General features: G+C 42.2%; 1 protein-coding gene and 1 non-coding gene across 2 annotated transcripts; both read right to left on the bottom strand.

Annotated features, from left to right (window-relative positions):
- Positions 1 to 1,652: 1,652 nt before the first annotated feature.
- EEF2 (eukaryotic translation elongation factor 2) lies at positions 1,653 to 11,095 on the bottom strand. The gene is made up of 15 exons (XM_020971339.2): positions 10,959 to 11,095; positions 9,801 to 10,015; positions 8,757 to 8,938; positions 8,435 to 8,646; positions 7,056 to 7,234; positions 6,806 to 6,911; positions 6,254 to 6,367; positions 6,024 to 6,162; positions 5,450 to 5,645; positions 4,503 to 4,761; positions 4,134 to 4,241; positions 3,471 to 3,824; positions 3,080 to 3,262; positions 2,830 to 2,962; positions 1,653 to 2,433 (listed from the first exon to the last, which is right to left on the bottom strand). Exons 1-15 carry the CDS (start codon positions 10,959 to 10,961, stop codon positions 2,240 to 2,242), a joined length of 2,577 nt encoding a protein of 858 aa, XP_020826998.1. The 5' UTR covers positions 10,962 to 11,095; the 3' UTR covers positions 1,653 to 2,239.
- LOC144457327 (small nucleolar RNA SNORD37) lies at positions 6,678 to 6,743 on the bottom strand. The gene has a single exon (XR_013486639.1). It is a non-coding gene; the product is annotated as a small nucleolar RNA SNORD37 (small nucleolar RNA).
- Positions 11,096 to 23,205: the final 12,110 nt, after the last annotated feature.

Raw genomic sequence — 23,205 nt, 5'->3', positions numbered from 1 at the left:
TGTCATTGAGATCAGTCTGATACAATCAACAAGGAAGACGTTCAAAGCATTGAAGTGATCAAGGCATAAAATTTAAAATATTTAAGTCCCTGCCCCTTAATGAGTTTATACTTTATGGAGACATGCACATAATTAGGTGTGAAGCACAACCTATACAATTTGAGGGGTGGGGATCCTAGCAACTTAGGGACTCAGGAATGGCTTTGTGCAGCTACCACCACTTAGTCTAGAAGAAAACCAGAGATTTTTATATATGGGAAACAGCCAAGGCAAACACCCAACTACTGGTGGTGTCAGGTAAGATACCCAACTTGGACAGACCACAAAACATAGGGAATGTTTAAAGTTGGAAAGGTTGGTTGGTTGCTTCTTTGGATCAGACTTTAAAAGCTACACAAAAGCTCATAGTTGTGCCTAAAAGATAAGTGGCTGATAGAATTCAGGGAAATCAAAGTTACTTAAGTTCAGGTGAGAGGTAGTGAGCAGGATGGTCATGTGAAATTATCATGGAGATACCACATGGAGACATCAACTACTCACATCTCGTCGAGGCATAATTTCAGGTTGTCAACCACAAGGCAGCCTTCAGACTCAAAATACATGTACCCCACACACGTTTCCCCTCCCCCCCAATATAGGTTGATAGTATATAGGCTATCTAAAGACTTGCAGAGCTAAGTAACTACCCAAATTAAATCGGATTAAGTCACAGAAATTCAAAGTATCTATAGCATTGTGAGCTTTCAAACACTAACAAATATTAAATTTTTTTTGAAATTTTTTTCAAATGAATTTTTATTGAGGACAGAGCTGGGCTTGTAAAGTAAGTTTCTTTTTCATGAAGCTAAATCATACATGGGTACAATGGGCTAAAAATTTTTAGCAAACCTTGTCTCTGAAAGCTGAGTAAAAAGTCATTCAGAGAACAGTGCCCAAGCCAAGTCTAAATAAGCTTGAACAACTGAGGCATTCTATATCCCAGCTTTTTCTCAGGAGGGATATTTCATGGTAGAGCTGTCCCTTCTTTTGCAGCCAGGTTGATTTTCTGGCTGAACACATCCCCTTTAGAAACGCTATTCCCCATCCAAGCCACCCTCAGCACTTCAGAAAGGGGATGCAAGGATCTCTAGCGACCATTCTACAGACTTAAGACAATTCTCCACAACTAGCTAATATTCCAGTGAATTAGGTGCTTAGAGGCTTATCCAGGCCACAATTTCAAATTGCAGCAAGGAAAGCTAAGTACTGTTAACATTACAGGAGAATGCTTCATGGAAGTAGAATGTACAACCTGTGCAGGGAAGTAAAACCTGAACTGATCATATTTTTGATGGTTTCACACAAACAGAACCAAATGGGGCATATAACAACAGATGCCAGGGATGGACAAATTACTTTAGCAACCAAAAAAAAAACCCCATTCATAATCACAAGCATTTAATGCAGTTATTTCTGCAATACTTAGTAAGTTAACCAAATGTCAAGTTTATATGGTCCAAGATCCTTGCCAAATGAGTGTTGAAATCCTAAAGCAGGAAGAAAGCACTTGGTAATTAACTGAATCCCAAATTAACTTGCTGAGGAACCACATGAAGAATGGCACCCAGAGGAAAAAAATAAGCCCATACTTGGAATGAATCACTTCAACACTGTTATTGATATTCATCACCATATCAAATTTATTATTCCAATGGCACTAATACATCTGTAGATGTTCATGATGACAATCACACTGCACAAAATTTTCTTGCCTTCTAGTTTCTGGCCAACTAGAAAATATCTCCTTAACTTTCCCCTCACCCTTCCTGAAGATCCACTACAGGCCATTTACCCAAGCAAAACCTCTTAATGCCTTCATTTGCAATTTGGGGGGCACTGTGTTTCCCTTTGAAAAACAAAAAAAAATGTTAGATACCTATCCCAACCCACCCCCCCTGGCCAAATATACCCTGCAAAGAGGATTTTTTCTGCCTCTTTGAAGACTTGAATAAATATGGAAACAGGCAACTCAAGTTGCATCAAGTGGAAATGTTTCAAGTTATGGCACCGAGTGGGCCCCAAATGTGTCATGTGCAACACAGAAACCTATAAGGCTGAATATCAATGTGTTTTGAAAGTCTCAAGTTGCTATGAACTGATTAAGTATATGCAAAGAGATGTCACTGCAGTTTTAACAATTTGCTGCATTGGTGTTATGCTAGAGTCCAACAGGAGTTTGAACTGATGTTGGAAAGAGCTTTTACAATTTGTCCAGGAAGTTGTCCAGAGCCGGGATACCTTCCTTCAGCCCTTTACGTTTGCGGGTCTCTGCCACAACCTGGCAAGGGCGGCTAGTGTTGTCAAAGGGGTCTCCAGGCAGGATCTGCCAATGGTCAAATACACACTGAGGGAAGGCTTGGCCACCTGTATTAGACCTCAAGTCAGCTGTGAAGCCTAGAAGAGAAGGGGAAGGATGAGAAAGGCAAAGCTTAGAACTGAAACTAAGTACCAACTTAACATCACCTCAAACATAAAAATGACCAATCTGTAGCACTGCAAATATCTCCCCCACTGAAAAAAAAAAAAAGTTCTTAAAATGAGTTTTCATTACAACTCAACAAACCAAGGTTGTTTGTAAATCCTTATATACTTTTTACAAAGCATCAAAACTCATTTGATCCTCAACCACCATTTTTCATTCTAAGAGATGAGGAAAATGAGTTCCACACCAAGTCAGTGAATTAGTGACAGAACCTAAGGCCCAAAACACTAGTTTCCCAAACCAACTGGCATTAATACCAACATATCCTCTTTACTGAAAGGTCTTTTACTATAGAATTTAATACTTACCAAAAGATTCATTGACAGGCAGATAGGCTTTCACAACAAACATAGGGGTGCCAGCAACCTGGGACTCCTCAAACACATGCCCTCGCTTCCTGTTCAGGACACCATAAATGCCTCCAACCACTTGTTCTGGACACTAAACAAATTTTTAAAAAATTAACACTAAGTGACAGGGTGGCAAAGATAAGGTCTGACCAACCCAGAGCTTTTTTGTTTCCCCAAGAGGTCTCATGTAGCATAACTTATTTCCTACCTGAATCTCCACAAGATAGATGGGTTCCATAAGACGGGGCTGAGCAGTCAACACACAGGCATACAGGCAGCGCCGGGCTGTGGGGATGATTTGGCCACCACCCCGGTGAATGGCATCAGCATGCAGAGTCACATCATGTACATCAAAACGCACTGCCCGCATGTTCTCTTCACACAGTGCTCCCTGAATGGAAAAAAAATTATAAATATACATAACCATGGTCCTTCTATGCAGAGTATATTGACCTTTAGTAATTTATCTGCTTTAGAACCTCAGCTGTCACCAAATAAACTCTTTCCACTGACCCCTTCCCTCTTCTCTCTGATCTAAAAGAAGTAAAGACGAATAACCAGCATGTAAGTACCCCAATATTAATTTTAAGGCTATCTACCTCCTTGGTAGCCCACTGGAATCCAGCTACCACGCTGTCCTTGATCTCGTTAAGGTATTGTACTCCCTTGGTGATATCTGTGAGAACATTGGGCCCAGTTCCATCAGGGCCAAAGCACCAGATCTTACGAGCCTCAGTCACATCCCACTCATACTTCTCAGCCAGGTACCGAGCCCTTTGCTTGAGCTCCTGACGGGCAGAAACTTCGCCTTTGTCAATATCTTCAGCCAGGCCATCAGGGAAGGGCCGGGCCTTCATGTACAGCCTGTTGTGCTTATTGGGAGATTTGGAAAGGCAGAGAACGTTTGACTCCTCACTGACTGTCTCACGGTAGGAGACAACAGGGTCCGATTTCTGCACAGGAAAAAAAATATGGGGTCAGTTAATTAAACTGAAAGCAGTCAAGTTAATCTAACATTTTTTAAAAAAGCAGAAGGCACCTAAGAATGTACAAAATATTTCCATATACATAAAAAGAATCTAAAGTGACTGGAGAGCTGTGACAAGTCTTTTATGGTGGATTAAATCACTTAATATTCCTTTTAACAATCATCAGTTCCTGTAACTCTCAAGTTCACTTGGGCCACCTGGTCTAAACAGAAAATGGATGGTCACACTCCTTACTTCCCTACTTTAACATTAAACAAAGACACGGGGTTTTACCTTGATGGGAATGCATGCATGATCTTCTTCAAGATCTTTCAGGCAGATCTCCAGATGCAACTCCCCTGCACCAGCAATAATATGTTCCCCAGATTCCTCAATGATACACTGAAAAAAGAGATCCAACATATAACAAGGAATTTGAACTATTTTAGCACAGATGTCTCATTTGTTAAAGATGGGACACCAAAGCAGTTATAAGAGAAAACATTCCTCTGGCCCTTGTCTCCTTCAGGTACTTCAGATAAGCTACCAGGAGACCTCAGGTAAGCAAAGATAACGCTGAAATTTCCTAAAATACAAGGAAATTCCCTTTGATTTTTAAATTGGGGGCAAATCAGGACAAATTTGCATTTCAAAGCAACCTACCTGGACCATAGGGTCAGACTTGGCCAGCCGCTTCAGTCCTTCCACTAGTTTGGGCAGGTCAGCTGGGTTCTTGGCTTCAACAGCTACTCTCACCACAGGGCTAACACTAAACTTCATCACCCTCATGTTGTGGGCATGCTCAAAGGTAGTAATGGTACCCGTCTTCACAAGAAACTGATCCACACCAACCAGACCAACAATGTTACCACAAGGCACATCTTCAATGGGTTCGACATATCGGCCCATCATGAGAATTGTCCTGAGGAAAAATTGTCAAGTCATGAACTACTACTACTACTATCATTCCTAGTAGTAAATTTTATTCTAATCTAAAAAGGGGCTGACTTGCCTGCGGGTTAAGAATGGGGTTTTTTTGTACACTTTAAGTTTTATTGTATTTAAAAATGTAATAACCAACAGGCAATAGTTTTGCCAACCCCTGGTCTAGAATATAACTACTGTGCAAAATGAAGCTCATCTAGGGAAGAGAGGAAATATAAGGGAAGCACCTACAGCCCATGTCTCTCAGCTTGCTTGACTTGATTTTGAGTAGTTCATGAAGTGAGATGGCAGTTATCCTTTTTTATGCTGGTCCCTGGCAGCCAATACGTGGCTACAAATGTAAAGTTGAGTTTAGAATAAAGTTATAAGGATGGTTCTGCATCTTAAAAGGGTTTCAGATCCAAGTCAAAGAAGAATTTTAACAAGTTACTCTTATTAAACAACATACTCTTGGTACAGCTCTAATCCTAGCTTTTGTTTCATCACTGAGCAGCTCAAAATTGTGTTAGCCATGGTGACTTTATTAATCACATCCAAGACAAAAAACCTTGTGGCCAGCGTGTCAAGCGTGTGACATCAAAAAAAAGCTCGACTCAGGTTACTGAGACAATCTCAAACACTTCTGTTTCTTATTCCTTAGAAGATAGAAGGGATAAACATCTGACCTCTGAATTGGCTTCAGGTAGAGATCTTCCTTCTTCCCAGGGGTATAATTGGGTCCCATAATTCTGACCTTTAGGCCGGTAGAAACAAGACCAGAAAATACACGGCCAAAAGCATAGAATCTGCCTTTGTCCGAAGTTGGCACCATTTTAGAGATGTACATCATCAGGGGACCTTTGGGGTCACAGCTTTTAATACCTGAGAAGAAAAGTAACGACAGACATAAATGGCTTCAACATAGTCAAACTCCATGATGATATAACAACTTCCTGGAGATGAATTTGGGAAAACTTAATCAGTATTTTGGCTGCTATTCACAAGTTGAACTTGCTTAGTTAGCATTTTTTAAGCCTACATGCCAAGTCAGAGTTAACAGTACAGGCTGGACCTTTCCTATCTGCAACACCTAAGTAATATTCAGTTAGTCCAGCAAAATGAAAAAAGTCACTTATCAGGAAGTAGACAGCAGAATGAGCAACCTAGCTGGGTTGGCCCTTGTTGGAACAAGCTTGGGTAACAAAGATTTCTGCCTGTGACTAAAAAAAAAAAAGAAAAAGAAAGAAAAGGAAACCATACCCATAGCAGCCTCATCATCAGGGGGACCCTCATATAACAGTTCACAGCGGTATTTCTGAGCAGTTACAGGGGAAGGCAGGTGGATGGTTATCATCTGGAGAAGTGCGTCTCCAGCAGGCAGCCAACGTCTCATCACAGCCTACACAGGACCAAGAAAACAGGTTGCAATTTCAACCAGAGGACACTTCTAAACTCTGGCTTCAAAGATGTCATAGGTCCATCCTCCTCACCTTCAGAAGTGGTTTTCCCTCTTTGTCTTTATCCTCGCTGTCCAATTTGATGTCAAGTTTTTCAATCAGTTTTGCAGTCTCCTCTTTCTTAAAGGTCATAATTGCATCAAATACCTAAGGCAGAAAAACAAATTCACTTAGTCAAAAAATAAGAAAACCTACTGGTTCAAAAGTTTCAAGCCCATCTACAGACCAGAAACAGTCCATCAATGACACATTTAGGCAAGGTCTACGCCTGGCAAAGATGTAGTTTATAAAGTAGGTCAGATTTAAAAGACAAAATGTTTTTCCACTTCCAGATATGTAAAGATAATTCTCTCCCTTAAATTTCTCAAGCTAATTTTTTATTTTCCCCAGAAAAAAATTAAGAACTGACTGTTCTACAAAAGTCACATATGCCTATATTGACAGATTAACAATTGCTTCTCAGAGGTTAGGTTTCTTCATGAGACATCAGGTCAAAGTGAAGAAAAATTCCATCATCATGAACATCTTAACAATCAAGTTAAGAAACACTTAGGAGAACAAGTCAATATTCATCATGTCCTTTACCTTGAAGATTGGATCTAAGATGAGTTGGCAGAAGGTTCTAGGCAACTTCTTTCCATCAGGGCTAGTAGCAGATTTGCTAAACTTCCCATTGGCAGGATCAAAATACCTAGATTTAAAAAAAAAAAAGCCAAAACATACTCAACCTTACTACAAAGAAGGTATACTAAGTAGTCTTCCTGTACTCAAAACAGGTCAAATCAGGTCCACTTCTAGATTACTTGACAGAAATCTCACTTCTAAGTCCACTCACCGGTCACCCCATAATTTTTTCATCATGTCTTCTACTTTCTTGGCCCGTTCGGCTGGTCCCAGCTGACCTTCACCTTTGGCAGCAAATTTTGCCACATACATCTCTGCAAACTGCTTCAGAGTAAAAGCCCAACCATGAAGCCCAGAGCCAAACCCAACAGTACCAAGGACTGGGTCAATCTGAAAGGTTAAAGATAAGTACGTCAGATCTAGTTACCTAAGGGTGTGTGGCCAAAAGAACTCAAATACAAGTTTATCAAATATAACAGTCTAAGCTAAGCTCAATTCCCAGGAATTTCAATGAACTCAGTACATGTACATATACATACACACACAAAAAAAAGCCCACAACACTATACAAAAATGTCCCAAATGACAAATCTAAGTGAAGATTTAGTTACAATTTAGGTGACCAGACTTGGGTAACTTTCATACTAACAGCTCATCTGATTCTCTAAACTGTGAAGTATATATTTCAAATATCACTATTTCAAAGTGACACTATGAAACAAGTTTGCAAGGAGATCTCTTTATATTTTTAAGTCTTATATAATTCCAAAATTTCTCTAGAGTTATCTAATATGACAATCAGATTTGTTTGTAAAGGTGAATTCATGATCAAAAGACCCATCTGACTGTAGTATTCAACAAATATGCTCAAGGAATGTTATGTAAGTCCATGTTACCATTCCAGAAAGGCTAGTTATTCCCAAAGTAGTTATTAAAGGCAAATTATACTGTGGCAAGGGGCACTATTACCCTAGTCCATAATCCCACTAAAAGCTTCCAAAGCTAGGAAAAGCTGGTCTTGTTAGTTTGAAAAAGAACCTTTGTTTATAACACTCAGCTCTCCTACAAGGAGGATGCTAACCTATCCCCCCATTATATTGCCATACATGGAATGGTTTTTTAATTGCCAATTCTGTACCAGAGACCTCAATTTGTTTATCTTGTAGCCCTTAAACCTTCATACCAGATCAAACTCGATTATCCCAATATTGACCTTCCACCAAAAAATTAGACAAGCTATTCCCGTACTATGAGATGCGATAGCTAAGTGGTGAGTGGATAGAGCACTGGCCCTGGTATCAGGAGGACCTGAGTTCAAATCCAGCCTCAGACACTTGACACTAGCTGTGTGGCCCTGGGCAAGTAAGTCACTTAACCCCACTGCCTTGCCAAAAAAAAAAAAGAAAATGTTGACTTCAAAAATCACTTCAGCAATTATATTTTCAGCTATGATAGATTATGGCCCATAAGATGACAACAGAAGAAATCAATCTTAAGGTGTTTTAACAAATCTTAGAGGATAGTCACTCTCAACAATTAGTCCATAAATTTTTGGCCTGACCACACTGGAAATCTTTTCCTAAGACTCACCATGATGTTTCCCATTGGGCCACTCTCTCCCTCTCCATAGGTGGAAATGATAACATTCACGTTCTCTACAATTCGCTGAAACGTCTGATACAGTTCCTCTGGCTCCAGCTGCAGCTCAAGTAGGGCTCGGTCCATCTTGTTCATCATCAGTACAGGCTTGATTCTCTCAGCAATGGCCTGGCGAAGTACAGTCTCAGTCTGAACACACACACCTGAAGAAAGTAAATTGTTCTTAGTGGTCAACCCCCTAGCCCCAAGTAATCTGGAATAGAAAATACCCTCTCTTCCTAGTCAACTGCTCCTGAGCTGAAGGCAGACTTACCTGATACACAGTCAACTACAACCAAGGCACCATCAGTAACACGGAGTGCAGCTGTTACTTCTGACGAGAAGTCAACGTGCCCAGGTGAGTCAATGAGGTTGATAAGGAAGCCAGAACCATCTTTGCTCTGCTTGATGAAGTTCAAATCATTTTCTGACAGCTCGTAGAAGAGGGAGATGGCACTGAAGAGACAAAAAAAACACCAGACAAGAAATCAAGTTTGGACCCATCGGTGTTATGCAATCAGTGTGCAAAGGGATCTTCACAAATTTAAATTCAATAGGAATATTTTATAAGGTTTAGCCATACTAAAAATGTAATTTAAGATGTTCATATATCTCTAAAGGTTCTTCATTTACGTGCCAAAATTCTGACAAGGACCAACATCAATTGCCAGGACAATGACCAACGTAGCACTTTATGAAACATAAGTGCTGCCTGTAAGCCTTATTTCCCTTAGAAATTTGAATGTGTGCCTTTCCCTTTTCCCACCCCCCCTCCTGATGACAGATCACTTAGTCACCTAATGGTTTTACTTTCCATTAGGATAAGCACTATTTTTTTTTGGAAGAAGTTTTCAAAACTTCTTAAGTCTCAGAGCTGCTTTACACTCAAAAAAAATTCAAAGACCTTTTGTTTATGTGGGTTATGTTTAGTGTAGTAGAAATTAAAAGTCTTAGAAGCTTTATCTCAGACCCCCTGCAAAAGGTCTCAGACACCACTACCCCTACTCTGCTTTGAGAATCGTTCTCCAATGGATGAGGTCTCAACCAAGTCAGTTTTGATCTGAAGCTACTTAGCCAGATCACTGAACATCCTTATAAACTCCTCAACACCTCAATACCAAGGTAATACAATTTAAAAGCTGTGTTGATAGTTGTGCTAAACCTGAGAATACAAATATAAGCAGTGAGACAAGAGGAATAATAATAATGGAAATAATACATAGAAAGAAAAATTTTTTAAAGTGAGGAAAAGGCATGCCTATGAATCACCAGAATGGTAACATCAGAATGCCACCTACACGAACCACGGAAGACTTACGTAGACTTAATAGTGATACAGCGTTCCTGTTCGTCTTTTCTCGTGTCAGTGAACCGGGTCTCACCAGCACGGGCTGAAGCAATAATACCAGCTTTGCAAACCAAGGAATCTGTCAAGGTTGACTTGCCATGATCCACATGAGCTATTACAGACATGTTTCTGATATTGGCCTTTTTGTCCATGATGGCCCGGATCTGGTCTACTGTGAAGTTCACCTAGGAAGCCAAGTAAAACAATCAGGGGAAGTCTTACACGTTCTTCCCAGAACCAGGCAGGATCATGGCCAATTCAGCCAGAAATCGATGGTGTTGGCACAATACGGGTCATCTGCTCTCGGGCCCTGGAAGGCCGGCAGATATGGCTAAGGCCCCACTAGCAGTCTGACTCGTGGTTTTCTTCCAGGCTCCCTGTACTCCCTGCCCTTGCTCACCCCTTCGCCTCCACCGCAGGGCTCTCGCCCAGACAACTGAGGCTGCCCTCACTTTTTTCCTAAATGGCCAAATCTTCCTCTTTACGGATGTCCAAGGTCACGCGAAAGGCCTGGGCGCCTCCGCCGTGGGTGGCGGCTGGCGCGGATCGAGGTGCCAGCAGCTCCCCCTCATCCCCGCACACAGCCCCGGGGGGCTAACGCGAGCGCCCGTCCTCCCTTCCGGGGCTCTGCTTCCCCGCCGGGCGCGGCCCCACTGCAGTACCGCCCGCGGCCAGTGCCGAACGGGGGGCCGAGCCCGGACCGGCGCCTCCCTTCCCCCCTCCCCGCACGGCTCCCTCCCCCTTCCCTCTCTCTCGCTGCCACATCACCCGGCTCCAATCCAACGAACTCCCCCTGGAAGCGCCCGCCCGCCCAAAGCGAGAGGACCGAGCCCAAGGTCCGAGCCGGAGAAAGGGGGAGGGCGGCTGGGAAGGGGCGCCGCGCGCCCCCGCGCGAGGCCCAGAAGAGGAGGCTAGGCGGGCGCGCGTGCCCGGAACCGCCGGCTGCCGCATCTCCCCGAAATGGCGGCAGCGGAGGCAGCAGCGGCGGCCTCCTCCTCCTCTCCCCCGTCTCCCTTCCCCGGGCTTCCTCAGCCCGCTTCGCCAGTTCTCCCAGCCCAGCAGCGGCTCCCCTCGCCCCGCAAGGGTCCCAGCACAGCCTCGATCCCCAAAGCGGGCGGCGGCCCTCACCATGGTGGCGGATGGCGATGGATTCTCCGGCTCGCGATCCGACTGGGGTGAGTCGCGCCGAGAATGGCGGCGGCGACGACGGAAGAGGACGCTGACGTCAACGCCCCGTACTTTTATAGCCCGACGCCGGTTGCAAGGTCAGCTGACTCTTGCGAGGGAGGCGGGAAGAAGCGACGTAATGCACATGCGCCAGAGGTCCTTTAACCCTTAAGGTGCTCACGAAGTTGCAATACCACGTATTTAAATGGGGCAGTGTAGTTAATAAGCTTGGAAGGCCAAGTTGTCTGGTTCCTTATGATACAGTGCTATAGAACTTTAAGATTTACAAAGGCTTTTTTCCCCCATCAGCTTCATTGTGAGGAACGTACTATACCCACCTTACAGATGAAGAAACCGAGCAACATTCCCTTAGCATTGACAGCATTTTTGAGGCCTGTTAGAGCATTGTATAGTTGCAAGCTGTCAATATCAAAGAATTTTGATACATAAAGCAAAACTTTCCACCAAAGTCTTCAATGGGCTATATAGGTGACCCTAGAGCTATGCCAAAAGGGAGGGGAGGAACTGAGTAAGGGAAATGAGTGTTTATTAAATGCCTGCAAAATGCCAAGCAGTAAGCTATGCACTTTACAAGTATTATCTCATCAAGTAGGATTCATCATGTCCCTGTCACATCACATATGTCCCTTTTGCATTTCAGAGGTTCTTCAGAGTTGGACTTCGGAAAGGTAGAAAGAGTAGGGAAGCAAGGTTGCCTATCCTGGCATCCCTGGGTAGAGTCTGTCTATAAGCACCACAGTAATAAAGGTTGGGAGAGGGAAGGGATGTCTAGGATAGCAAGGGAGCAGGGATGACTCTGTCTTTGGCATCTGTGATCAGGGCACAAAAATCAGAAAGAGGACAGAACTTTCTACCACCCTCCCCCTTCCTAAAACCTAACCTCTATTCCCCTCCATGTCAATGACAGGGTCCCTTGGGTGGCAGGGTGAGGGTAGAGTAATTTGTTATCCAAAAAGGTACTAGAGGGGAAGGTGATCATAGTTTAATACCACGTCTCCCATATGGAAAGAAGGCTCTTCTTTTCAGCTAGGTTCATAGACCCAAGGGATTGACCACCAGGTGATAAATTTTTTTCAGTCATGCCAATTCTTAAAGACCTATACAAAGATATGGAAGGCTTCTAAATGTTAGCTAAGAGGACAAAGTGGAAAAATAAACAAGGATTATTTAATCTGTTCTCTATGAAGTAGAGAGGGGAAGTGAATTGTTCATGCCACAAGCTCAGAGGAAGAGCTAAGCCAATAAACAGATGTCTTGACAAGCAGAAAACCAATTTTTAACTGTCTTACTCTTCATATAGGCAACACGGCACAGTGGGTAGACAGCTGGCCTCAAAGCCAGTAAAGAAGGATTCAAATACCACACGTACAAGTCTTGTAACCCTCAGCAAGTCACTTCATCCGGCTATATGGATTGGCACCTCTGCAGGACTAGAAGTTGCTTCAAAGGTGCCAAATTGCATTGGTAGAGAAAGCACCTCCCCTAGTAGCTTCCTATTCCAATGAAATTACAGGTATAGTCCTTATCCTATTTCTATATAGGGCCTACTCTATTCTGATGCCAAAGAATAGTGAGAAATATAACAATTAACATCCAGCGGAACATTTTACTGATGAGCTCTGTCCTCATCACTGTGGACATCCCCTCAGATGCATATTGTAAATCATTCATTCCTGTCCATCTCATGTGACTCTCATCCATGAACATTTTTCATGTACGTGAAATATTAGGGGTAATTGGAGAATGGGGTAGGAAGAGTTACTTCTCAGGATAGGATCATGAATCACAGTGAGCTTTATACTTCATATATCTCTACATCTCGATTCATCTGAGAGTGCTGACCCCTGAACTTATCTTAATAACCACGCTTATCTGCTGAGACCATATAAGCATTATAGGATTTCAGAGTTGGAAGGGACCAGAGAGGGCCTAGAGCTATATGAAAAGGAATCTCCTCTATAAATTCCCTGACAAGTGGTCATTATAAGAAAGTCCTTCCTTATATAGCTAGCCTACATCTGTTCTACAATTCTTATCTTGAGTATTACAGGAAAAGCCCTCAACTAAAATCTTCCATTAAAGAAACTTCCAAGCTCCCCCAAATCAGCTGGTGCCTCTCAGGCAATGGAAGAGCTGTGGCTTTCCTAACTCACAGGCATCAGAGATATGAATCTGTATGTCGAATTCAATCTATAAACATTGTTTAGTGTGATATACAAGATTACACTAGGCACCAAGAGAAATGCTAGGCTTAGATAAAATACAGTCTCCCATTGGACTTACCCCTCCATTCAAAGGTCAATAAACATGTATTAAGTACCAGGCACTATACTGAGCTAAGTGCTAGAGATACAAATAAAAAGGAAAAAGCTAATAGCTGGACACAAACACTGATGACTATAATACATATTACTTGATGTATGTGTTACAGCAAAGTTTTATGGAAGGTCCAAGGTCAGTACTTGCTCTCTCATCTTCTGATTCTTTTTCATTGTTAGGTCATTTCAGTCGTGTCTGACTCTTCAAGACCCTTACAGAAACAAATAACAATATAAGCTTAAAGCAAACCACACCACCATACCCCCTTCATTCACCCTGTCTTTGGGAGATGCCTTTATCTCAGAGGGAAACCAGACCTCCTGCCTAGGATTTAAAGAAAGGAACATTCATAGTACACAGACTGAGAATATTTAGCCTGGAGGGGAAAAAAAGTAAGGGAAATTAAATAATTGTACATTTGAGGACCCTATCAATCAATCCCTAAGCATTCATTCAGAGCCTGCTATGTGCCTGGCACTCTTAGGCATCTGGATGTAAGGACACAAAAGTGAGAAAGTCTCTACCTTAAAGGAGCTGACATTTCTACTAGAGGAAGCAGGATGACTGTCTCTCTCCCCAGAGGGTAAAACCAGGTAGAACAGGGAAGCAGATTTCATCTCAATATTAAAACAAATAAACAAACAAACAAAAAAAACCCCACTCCTTCCTAACAATTAGAGCCAACCAAACATGCAAAGGGCTGCCTCAGAAAACCAAAAAGTATTTATTAAGTTCCTACTATGTGCCAGGCACTGTGTTAAGCACTAGGGATACAAAGAGAGGCAAAAGACAGTCTCTGCCCTCAAGGAGCTCATAATCTAATTGGAGAGATAACAAATATGTAAAAACAAACTACATACAGAATAAACAGGAAACAAAAGAAGGAAGGCACTAGAATTAAGAGAGGCTGGGAAAGGATTTTTATAAAAGGTGGTATTGTAGCTGGGACTTGAAGGAAGTCAAAGAAGCCTAGAGATGGACAGGAGGAGAGAGAAAATTCCAGGCATGGGGGACGACCAAAGAACAACATATGTGTTAAGGGAGTAAGGTGTAAGAAAGACTGGAGGGGCAGCTAGGTGGTACAGTGGATAGAGCACCGGCCCTGGAGTCAGGAGGACCTGAGTCCAAATTTTGACTCCATCACTTGATACTTATTAGCTATGTGACCCTCGGCAAGTCGCTTAACCCCATTGTCCAGGAAAAAAAAAACTGGAAAGATAGAAGGGGCTAGGTTATTAAGGGCTTTGAATGCCAAATGGAGGATTTTGTAACTGGTAATGGGGATGATTTGGAGCCCCTGCAGTTGGGGGGGGCAGAGGGGAAAGGGAGGGAAGGGGAGTATTGTGGTCAGTCTTTCGATTTAGGAAAAGCACTTTAGTGGCTAAATGGCGGATGGACTGGAGGGAAGAGAGGCTTGAGGCAAGCAGACCCATCAGCAGCTAGTCCAAGTGTGCAGTGATGAGGGCCTGCAATGACCGTGACCATGTCAGAGGAGAGAAGGGAAATATATGAGAGGTGTTGTAGTGGTGAAATCAATAAGCCTTGGCAAAAGGACACAGCATGGCTACTTGTCAGGCATCCCAGTGGAAGGAAAGCTGGGCTTGGATTCAGGAGAAATGTGGATTCAAATTCCACCACCAATATTGTGTGGCCATAAGCGAGCTAGTTAATTGAGCGCTGAAAAGTTTAGATTAAGGCACAGTTCCTGTTAGGTGGAGTGGGCAGAGTGCTGGGCTTGGAATCAGGAAGACTCATCTTCCTGTGTTCAAATCTAGCCTCAGACACTTACTATCTTTGAGACCTGGGCAAGTCACTTAACCCTGTTTGCCTCAGTTTCCTCATTTGTAAAACGAGCTAGAGAAGGACATGGCAAACCACCTTTTCCAAGAAAACCCCAAATGGGGTCACTTGCACTACTAAATAAATCACAACAACCTGCTGTCGAAGAGCTCACAGCGCAGGGCCTTCTAAAGTTGCTCCCTCTCTGAAATTCTAGGGTGGAAAGGCCAAGTGCATGGGGCAGCTAGGTGGCCCAGTGGATAGAGTACTGGCCCTGAAGTCAGGAGCACCTCAGTTCAGATCCAGCCTCAGACCAAATGCTTTGACCCTTACTAGCTGTGTGACCCTGGGCAAGTCACTTAACCCCAACTGCCTAAAAAAAAAAAAAGGCCAAGTGCAGCAGGGGCTGTGCCAAGGTCAGCTTCTCCCAGAGATTCTTAGAACCAGGAGCCTGGGTTCTAGCAGCAAACCCAGTTGCTGCCTGATGTCTATCAACCCTGAAATAATCTAGGCTCCAGGTCACCCCTCACCTCCTAGGCCACTGGACTTTAGCCTTTATGGAGCTTTTCCGCATTCATTCAGAGAAGGGACCAGAGGTCAGTGCATTAAGCAACCCTGACCTGGAGAGGGTGGGGGGAGGGGGGCGGCCCGGGAGGAGAGGCGCAAAGCCTCTGCAGGGAGCCTCAGGTGCGCGTGCGCCCAATGCTGCGGAGCGGGAGGACGCTCCGGGGCGACCCCTGTCGGCGAGCATCGTGCACTGCGCCCTCCGGCCCTGACACTCGCACGGGCTCTCTGCCCTCCGCTGCCTGGGCTCTCCCAGGCCGCGGGCGGAGGTCGTTGGGAGCCCAGTACTGCTGCTTCAGCTACTAATAAAAACAGCTGACACTTCTCTAGGGTATCCTGGTTTGCAAAGTAAATCTGTTATCTTTTGAGACTCGTCCCCCCCCCCCAAAGGGAGGATCTTAGAGCAGAAGTTATTTCAGAGTCTCTCTGGTCCAACCTGCTTATTATACAGAGCCGTAAACTGAGATCCGGGGAAGACAAGGGGCGTAGGGAGGAAAGAGGCAGGGTTGAACTCAGAACCTCTGACTTTGGAGTCAGTGCACTTTGAACTGTTGAAACCTTGGTACCATAAGCATCATTAGTCTCATTTCACAGGTGAGGCAACTAAGATACAGTGGACTTGTCCATAGTCACACACCTAGAAAATGTTAGAAGGATAGTTCAAACTGGGACTTCCTGCTCCAAGTAGCTGGCTACTTGACCATACTGACCTTATTTAAAAAAAGAAAGAAAAAAACAACTATGTGGCACAGTGGATAGAGCACCAGGCCTGGACTCAGAAGGACCTGAGTTCAAATGTGGCCTCAGACACTTACCAGCTATGTGACCCTGGCCAAGTCACTTAACTCAATTGCCTTTAAAAAAAAAAGTGGAATGCAGAGAATAATATGGTGGTGTGACCTAGGAATGATTTGTAGAATTGTGGAATCTCAAAGTTGGAAGGGACCTTTGAAGTCGCCTAGTACAACCCATACCTGAACAAGAATCTCCCCAAGCAAAATCCCCAGGAAGTCACTCATAGCCTGGGGCATTGTAGAAATTACTTAATTTAGAAATATTTTATTTTTAAAAAACCATCCTGTAATTTTACTCTTTAAAAACTTTGAGAAGTTTGGCTATGGTGTATCTCCCTCCTGGAACTTAAGCTCCTTGAGGGCAAAAACTGTTTCTTTTTTTTTTTTGTCTTTGTAGTGAACAAATCGTAGCTCAGTGCTTTGCACACAGTAGGTGCTTAATATGTTTCTTGAATTGAATAAATGGTTATTTTTCAAAAATATTATTGATATCTTTGTTTTTATATCAACTTCATTTATATATGTGTATATTATATATACATATATAATGCATATACATAAACATGTACATCCTTCCCACTAAGCCACCTATTATAGCATAGAATAAAAAAGAAACGGTGTGGGGGCAGTTTCACAAAACACATCAACCAATATGCAATATTTTTCACCCATAGTCCCCCACCTCCTCAAAGAAAGGAAGGAGGGGTGTTTTCTCTCTCCTCTTTGGGGGTCAAGTTTGATTATTCTAATTATACAACATTTCTGTTTCTTTTGTTATTGTTCTTACCATTTACAGTGTGATAGTCGTTGTGAATATTGTATTCTTCATTCTGTTTATTTAACGTCAATTTCTACGTCTTCCTAGGTTTCTCAGAATGCATTTGATAAGCTCTAACTAGGTCAAGAAACTGAGTGGCCTGTGTATATTTCAATTTAACATTGCTAGCTAAACAAATTATATTCATCAACAAATAAGCATTTATTAAGCACTTATTTTATGTCAGACACTGTGCTAAGGGGATTCAAAGAAAACTCAAAAAACAGTCCCTGCCCCTAAGAAGCTGACATTCTGATTCAGGAGGCAATATATACATATATAGGTATATGTGACCATAAGACATGCAAAAATAGATAGGAGGGGAAAGCACTGGTTGCTGGGGAACCGGGAAAGTCCTCCTCCAGAAGATGGCGCTTGAGCTGAATCTTGAAGAAAGCCAAGAATTCTTTCAGGCCAAGGTGAAAAGAGAAAGCACTCCAGGCGTGGGGAACAGCCAGTGGAAAGGATTGGAGACAGGAGATAGAGCATTGTGTGAGAGAACCAGCAAGCAGGCCAATATAGTTGGACCATCCAGTGTGTGGAGGGAAATAATGAGGAAGACAATTGGAAGGAAGGAAAAGCCCAGGCTAGGAAGAGCGCTACCTGCCCAAGAGAAGTGTTCATATTTATTCTAGATATCATGGGAACTACTGGAGTTTATTGAGTAAGGGCGTGACATGGTCAGACCTACAGTTTAGGAAAATCATGTACTCATCTGGGTGAGGGATGGATTGGGGTAGGGAGAGACTTGAGGTCGGAAGACCAAACAGGAGACCATTGCAATAATCCAGGTGTGACTTGATAAAGTCCTTTGCCAGGGTTGTGGTTGTGTGCAAGGAGAGAGAACAAGAGATGTTATGGACACAGATTAGAAGATATGGCAATTGCTTGAATATATATGGGATGAGAGTAAGTAGTCAAAGATGGCACCAAGGTCGTGAATCTGGCTGAATGAATGAAAGGATGGTGTTGCTGTCTATGGCAATGGGGAAGTTTGGAAGAAGGGAGAATTTTGGCCAAAAGATAATGAGCTCTATTTTGGATAGTTAAGTTTGAGATGTCTGGAAGACGTGTGGTTCAAAATGTCTAATGAGCAGTTTGTGATATGGGACTAGAGCTGAGGAGAGAGAGACTATGGCTGGATATATAAAGCTGTGAGTCTTTTTTGGCATAGAGATAATAATTGAACTGGTGGGAGCTGATGGAGTCATCGAGCAAGATATTATAAAGAGAAAAGAGAAGAGGGCCCAAGAGAGAGCTTTAGGATTAATGGGGGTGACACAGATGAAGATCCAGCAAAGGAGACTGAAGAGGTAGATTGGGACTTGGGTCCTAGGTGCCCCACTGACCAACCTTTTGGGGGTTTATTATTATTGTTATTATTATTAAATGAATAAATATCAACAAATATGACCATTTCAATATACAAAGAACAGTAAAGAGGATTGTATATGAAACTAAACTTTTTTTTTTAGTGTGCATTAGATTTAACATAATAACAAAACTACCTTCCTTGTCTGTATCTCTTTCTGAACTTCCTTCTGGTTTTTTCTGTGTATTTTTTTTCCATTATTTTATTAGCACTCTTTTCTTTTTCTTTTTGCATTCCTACCACTACCCACCAATTCTTCCCCACAACTGTCTTGACTCTTAAGTGAAATGCTCCTGTGTAACAAATAAGTCTGTCTAATCAGATGAAACAAATTCACCCATTGGCCGTGTCTGAAAATGTACTTCTAATTCTGTGCCTCTCTGACATTCATCATTTCTCTGATGAGAGATGAGAAGAATCTTCTGGAGTCACAAGATTGGTCAAGATATTGATCAAAGTTCTTAATTCTTTCACAGCTGTTTTCCTTTACATTATTGTAGTCCTGTATAAAATGTTTTCCTCCAGCAGTCCTTTCTTTTGGCTTCGATATGATTACCACGTTAAGAAGATAAAGGCCTCTCTGCCCCTATGATGAAGTGTTGCTCCTAGCACTGCTGATGTCTTCTCACTTTGTCTTGGCTATTTGTTGCTTCATTAACACCACATTTATAATTAATTAATAATTTGTTATGGTTTACTGATTCACCACCAATCCTCCACCTGAATGTAGAATACCTTAAAACTTGTCATTTAAAAAACAAATAAGGCGGTAGAATTAATTTAATTCAATACAATAAACATTTCTTAAGAGTCTGCTACATGGAAGCAGCAGTCTGTAGTGACTCCTGGACTTGGAATCATGAAAAGCTGGACTTCAGTCTAACAATGACTGGCTATGTGACCTTGGACAGGTCACTTCATCTCTGTTCCTGGAGCAACTCTTTAGAGTGTTTCAAAGGCGTGGAAGAGTTGTCTGCTGTCATAGGGGGTCTTCCTAGGTGTCAGGGACAAGCTTTTTTGGCACAGCCCCAATCCTCAAGAAGTAAGTACATGTGTTCAAGTAAATACAAAGTAATCTGAAGAGGGAGAGAGCGCTGACATGATCTGGAAGAATTAGGAAAGCTTTCCTATAGAAGGCAGCACTTGGAGCTAAGCCTTGAAGGAAGTTAAAGATTCTGAGAGTAGATGAGAAAGATGGACACTTAAGGCATGAGGATCAATAGTGAAGCAGTCTAGTTCGGTCACTGGAGTAGCCTATGTAGTGTTTGAAGGAAAGCAGTATGAAATTCCCGTGGAAAAGTAAGTTGGAGCCTGATTGTGGAAAGTCTTAACATTTTTGCATTTTATCCTGGTAGCAATGGGAGCCAGTGAAGGTTTTTGAGCAAAGGAGTGACCTGCTAGAAATGTGAGAGAAGAAAGGAGGCAACAGGAAAGGCCAGAGCCAAGGGCACTCTACCTGGAATGATATCTTGGGACCTTGGTGCAAAGGAAATAGTACTTTCCAGAAAATCTGGATTCAAATCCTGGCTCCATCTATTCCTGCTTGTGGAAACTTGGCAAGGTGTTGACCTTGGCCTCCCTAGGCCTCAGGGGAGGTTGAACTAGATCGTTTCCAAGATCCCTTTCAGTCAGTTAGTCAATAAGCATTTATTAAGTGCCTACTATGTGCCAGGCACTCTACTAAGCATTGAAGATACAAAAAAAGACAAAAACCAGTCTCTCCCTTCAAGAAGCGCACCTTCTACTAGGCAGAAAACAAGCAATCAAATATGTACGAATGATCTATAGACCAGACAAACTGTAGATAATCTCAGAGAGAAGGCATTAGAATTAAGAGGGATTGGGAAAAGTTTGTTATAGAGGCTGAGACTTGAAGGAAGCCAGAAAAGCCAGAAGGTGGAGGTGAGGAGAGAGCATGCCAGGAGTGGGGGACGGTTTGAGAAAATGCCCAGAGTGAAGATATGGAGTATCTTGTTTGAGGAATGGTCTGGAGTCACTGGATTGAAGAGTATGTGTCAGAGAGTTCCTGAGATATAAGACGACTGGGAAGATGGAGGGAGAAGGTTATAAAGGGTTTTGTATTTTATAGTGAATTCTAGAAGTAATAGGGAGCAAATCTATAATCCCATAATTAAGATTGGTATTGATCTATTAATTACCACTCTTTGGATCCAACTTATTCAATTTAACAAACCTTTATTAAGTACCTACCATGTGAATTTGGGGGATTTAGGAAGATAATGAAATTGGGCTACTTGGTTGGTGGCCCCCTTCCAGGAATTCTTTGAGTAGGGTTCGATGACTCTTGTCAGGTGTGTTGGAAAGCATATGCTTCTTCAGATATGGGTTAGACTGGAATGGAGTCTAACGCGCCTTCCAATTTTGAGATGATTTGAGTTCTGTTCTGAATATGTTGACTTTGAGATGCCTACCGAGAATTCTAGGAGGAGTGGCCCAGCAAGCAATTGACAATGAAATTCAGGAAAGCATTTAGGGCTCTATCTGTTTATTTGATAGTAATCTGCATAGAGGTAATAATTGACCCCATGGGAGTGTGGGAGATTCAATTCAACCCACATTTATTAAGCACCAACTATATGTAAGGCACAGGTGCTGGGCACTGGGGATTCAAAGATATACACAAAACAGTACCTACCTTCAAAGAGCTTATAGTTTCCTGAGGGTATATGGCTCTAAGGCCTTTAAGATTCTTTCTAGCTAAAAAAAAAAAACTGTTGGTCTTATGAACAGGGGTACAAATAAGTATAACACAAGGAAAATTTAGGAGAGATTGAGTGTTAACAACTATAGGGGAAAAGGGAAGACTTCTATAGGAAGCAGAACCTGAGCTGAACTCAATCTTGAAGAAAAATAAGGTTCTGACAGTCTTATTCTAAGAATGAAGAACAATAAAAGATGAGATAGCATGTTGAGTTCATGGAGCATCTAATAGGTAGATGTGTCTGAAACTTAGAGTACATGAAGGGACCAGGCAGCTGGGGAGACCGTAGCTGGGAGTGCTGGACATGGAGTCAGGAAGACCTGAGTTTGAATCCTGCCTCAGACATTTACATAGCCATTTGACCTCGGTCAAATTATTTAACCTCTCTTAGTCTCAGTTTCCTCATCTGTAAAATGGACATAACAATATAGCATGGATATATTATTATAATATAATAATAAAGCACCTCTTTCACAGGGTTGTGGTAAAGACCAAATGAGATGACATATGTAAAGCACTTTTCAAATCTTGAAGTAATATATAAATATTAGCTTTTACTTTTTAATTAATTTTTATTTAATCTACATTCTCTCCCTCCAGTTCCTACCCTCTACTCTGCCTGAGTAAATGAAAAAAAAAAAAGACCCCTGTTACAAATATATATATATAGTCAAACAAAACAAATTCCCATATTGGCCACTTCCTTAAAAAAAAAATCTCAGTCTGTACTCTGAGTCCATTACCTCTCTATCAGGAGGTGGGTAGCATGTTTCATCTTGAGTTTCTGGAATTGTGGTTCGTCACTGGGTTAATCAGAGCTCAAGAGTTGATTATCTTTACAACATTATGGTTATTATATAAATCATTCTCCTGGTTCTGCTCACTTTACTCTGCATCAATTCATACAGGTCTGTCCATGTTGCTTCAAAACCATCCCTTTCCTCATTTCTTACAGCACAATAGTATTCCATCAATTCATATACCATGACTTGTTCAGCTGTTCCCCCAATTAATGGTACTCCTCAGTTTCTGATTCTTTGAACCTACGTGCACAAAAATATTTGTAGCTTTTTTTAAAGCTGCTACAAATATTTTTGTGCACATAGGTTCCCTTCCTCTTTGTTTGATCTCTTTGGGGTATAGACCTAGTAGCAGTATCACTAGGTCAAAAGATATGTACAGTTTAAAAGTTTTGGGGGCAGAGTTCCAAATTACTTTCCAAAATGGCTGGAGCAGTTCACAACTCCACCAACAGCGCATAAATGTACCTCTTTCCCTAGAGCCCTTGCTGCATTTGTCATTTTCCTTTTTTGTCAGTTTTGCCAATCTTAGGAGGGCGAGATGGAATATTAGAGTTATTTTTAACTTAATGCTAGCTATTATTATAAAAGGAAAAAGTCTGGAATAAGGTCAGTTGGGGGGCCAGACTGGAATGATCCTTAAACCCTAGGCTAAGCAGTATGTATGTTATCCTAAAGTCCATACTTTTTTTGAGAAAAGGGGTGACGTGTTCAGACTGGTGCCTTTAAATTTTGGGGGGGAAGCATCATGGAAGAATTTTTAGAAAGGAGAGAAACTGTGATCTTAGACAAGTCACTTAAACTCTATCTGACTCAGTTTTCTCAATTATAATATGCAGATAATAATAGAACCTACCTCTCAAGGTTGTTGTGGGGCATTAGTGAAGTATTATTTGTAAAGCTATTAATACAGCACCTGGCACACAGTAAGTGCTTAACAAATGTTTATTTCCTTCCTTCTCTTTGCCAAGGCCAATCCCTGTACTTGTGCTCTTGATTATATCCCCTCCAACCTCCTCC

Source organism: Phascolarctos cinereus, unplaced genomic scaffold (assembly GCF_003287225.1).
Source record: "Phascolarctos cinereus isolate Bilbo 61053 unplaced genomic scaffold, phaCin_HiC Scaffold_4;HRSCAF=312, whole genome shotgun sequence".
In the NCBI taxonomy this organism is placed as follows: Eukaryota; Metazoa; Chordata; class Mammalia; order Diprotodontia; family Phascolarctidae; genus Phascolarctos; species Phascolarctos cinereus.
This window is presented reverse-complemented; position numbering and strand designations above follow the sequence as displayed.